This window comes from Chiloscyllium plagiosum, unplaced genomic scaffold, assembly GCF_004010195.1.
Source record: "Chiloscyllium plagiosum isolate BGI_BamShark_2017 unplaced genomic scaffold, ASM401019v2 scaf_80379, whole genome shotgun sequence".
Taxonomy (NCBI): Eukaryota; Metazoa; Chordata; class Chondrichthyes; order Orectolobiformes; family Hemiscylliidae; genus Chiloscyllium; species Chiloscyllium plagiosum.
In genome coordinates this window covers 1-1430 of record NW_025154607.1, presented here as the reverse complement: position 1 = coordinate 1430, position 1430 = coordinate 1, and the positions used below count along the sequence as shown (strand labels likewise).

The window sequence follows — 1430 nt, the reverse complement described above, 5'->3', positions numbered from 1 at the left end:
CAGCAGTGTGGGGTTATGTTACTGGGTTAATAACAGGTTCCGCCTCCTTTGCCTGGTCCCAGATTCGAGCCCACCTTTGACTGCTAATATCATTGTGGTAGCGTAGCCTGCTTTAGTGGAGCACTCACTCGTGTTGTAGCATTTTGTAATGTCCAGCTCCTCCACCAGACTAGTAACTATCTTCTCCTTCTCGTGAAGCTTCATGGTACTGGGCAGCTTGAGGTGGGCCTGGTACTGCAAGGAAAAGAGAGAAAAGGCTTCAGTCCACCCTGCGTTGACTGGGCCTGATTCACGGCCTGTTTCCACTGACCCCACGACCCGCTGAACATGTCAAAGCCCACGGTCCAACTGAGCAGATAAGCCAGTGTGACGCTGTGGCGTAGCTGACAAATTGAGTGTGATCAATTTCACCTCGGCTGTCCTTTGCGGCCTAATTTAGCTGGTCAGCAACTTCCCCGGGCCCGCATGTCGGGCAGGGAAAACCCAGGCTTCATTTGCTGTGTTTGCCTGACCTCTCATACCTGCCTCCCCTAAGTCCACCCCCGCTTGCTGGTGACTGAGCAGCAAAGACCCAGGCTTCAGTTGCGGCCTGGTCCTTTGTTGGCCTGATTTCACCATCAGCATGGTGCAGAGGCCTGCACAAACCGAGCAGGAAAAGCCCAGGCTTTGTTTGCGGCCTAGTCCTATGTTAGCCTCACTTCCCCATCAGTATGGCACAGAGGCCTGCACAAACTGAGCAGGAAAGTCCCAGGCTTTATTTGCAGCCGAGTCCTGCTTTTGCCTGATCTCGCCACCATTGTGGTGCAGAGGCCCGCACGAAGCGAGCAGGAAAGGCCCAGGCTTCATCTGCGTCCTCACGCTGCACGAGCCGATCTCTCCACCCAGGGACGGCATCGAGACCAGCATCAACCAAGAAAGCCCAGGCCCCTTTGCGGCCTACTGCAGTGCCTGCCTGACGTTTCACACCAAAACGGTGGGCGCCGGGGCTGAAAGAGCAGAAAGAGCGCAGGCTGCGTTTGCGGCCTAGTCCCGTGTTAGCCCGATCTCCTACACCCTGCGGGAGATGGAGGCCCTTGTCTCCCCAACCTCCTTGCCAGGCCAGCCCTCACTGTCCCCGGGCGCCCTGCTTCCAACCCCCACACCGATGCAAGCCAGCCCCCTGCTCACCATGAGAGTGTCCCTCAGCGTCAGGTTGGCGAAGAAGATGTCCTGCTGCATGACGTAGCAGATGCTGCGGCGTAGGCGCTTGCTGAGGGGCATCCCGTTCATCTTGACGGTGCCCGCCTGCACTGACTGCCTTCCGGAGAGAACGCTGAGCAGCGTCGTCTTGCCCGAGCCTGCACAGTTCACACTGCCGTCAGTCAGCTCCTGGAGACGGGCCCAGTCCTCGCAAGCCCGTTCCCTCTCGCTCGTGACCTTCCCTTCACCGC

The 1430-nt window shown here is 58.3% G+C and overlaps 1 protein-coding gene across 1 annotated transcript; it reads right to left on the bottom strand.

The window, feature by feature from the left end:
* Positions 1–18: 18 nt before the first annotated feature.
* Positions 19–1346, bottom strand: LOC122545122 (broad substrate specificity ATP-binding cassette transporter ABCG2-like). The gene is made up of 2 exons (XM_043684281.1): positions 1168–1346; positions 19–234 (listed from the first exon to the last, which is right to left on the bottom strand). Exons 1-2 carry the CDS (start codon positions 1267–1269, stop codon positions 19–21), a joined length of 318 nt encoding a protein of 105 aa, XP_043540216.1. The 5' UTR covers positions 1270–1346.
* Positions 1347–1430: the final 84 nt, after the last annotated feature.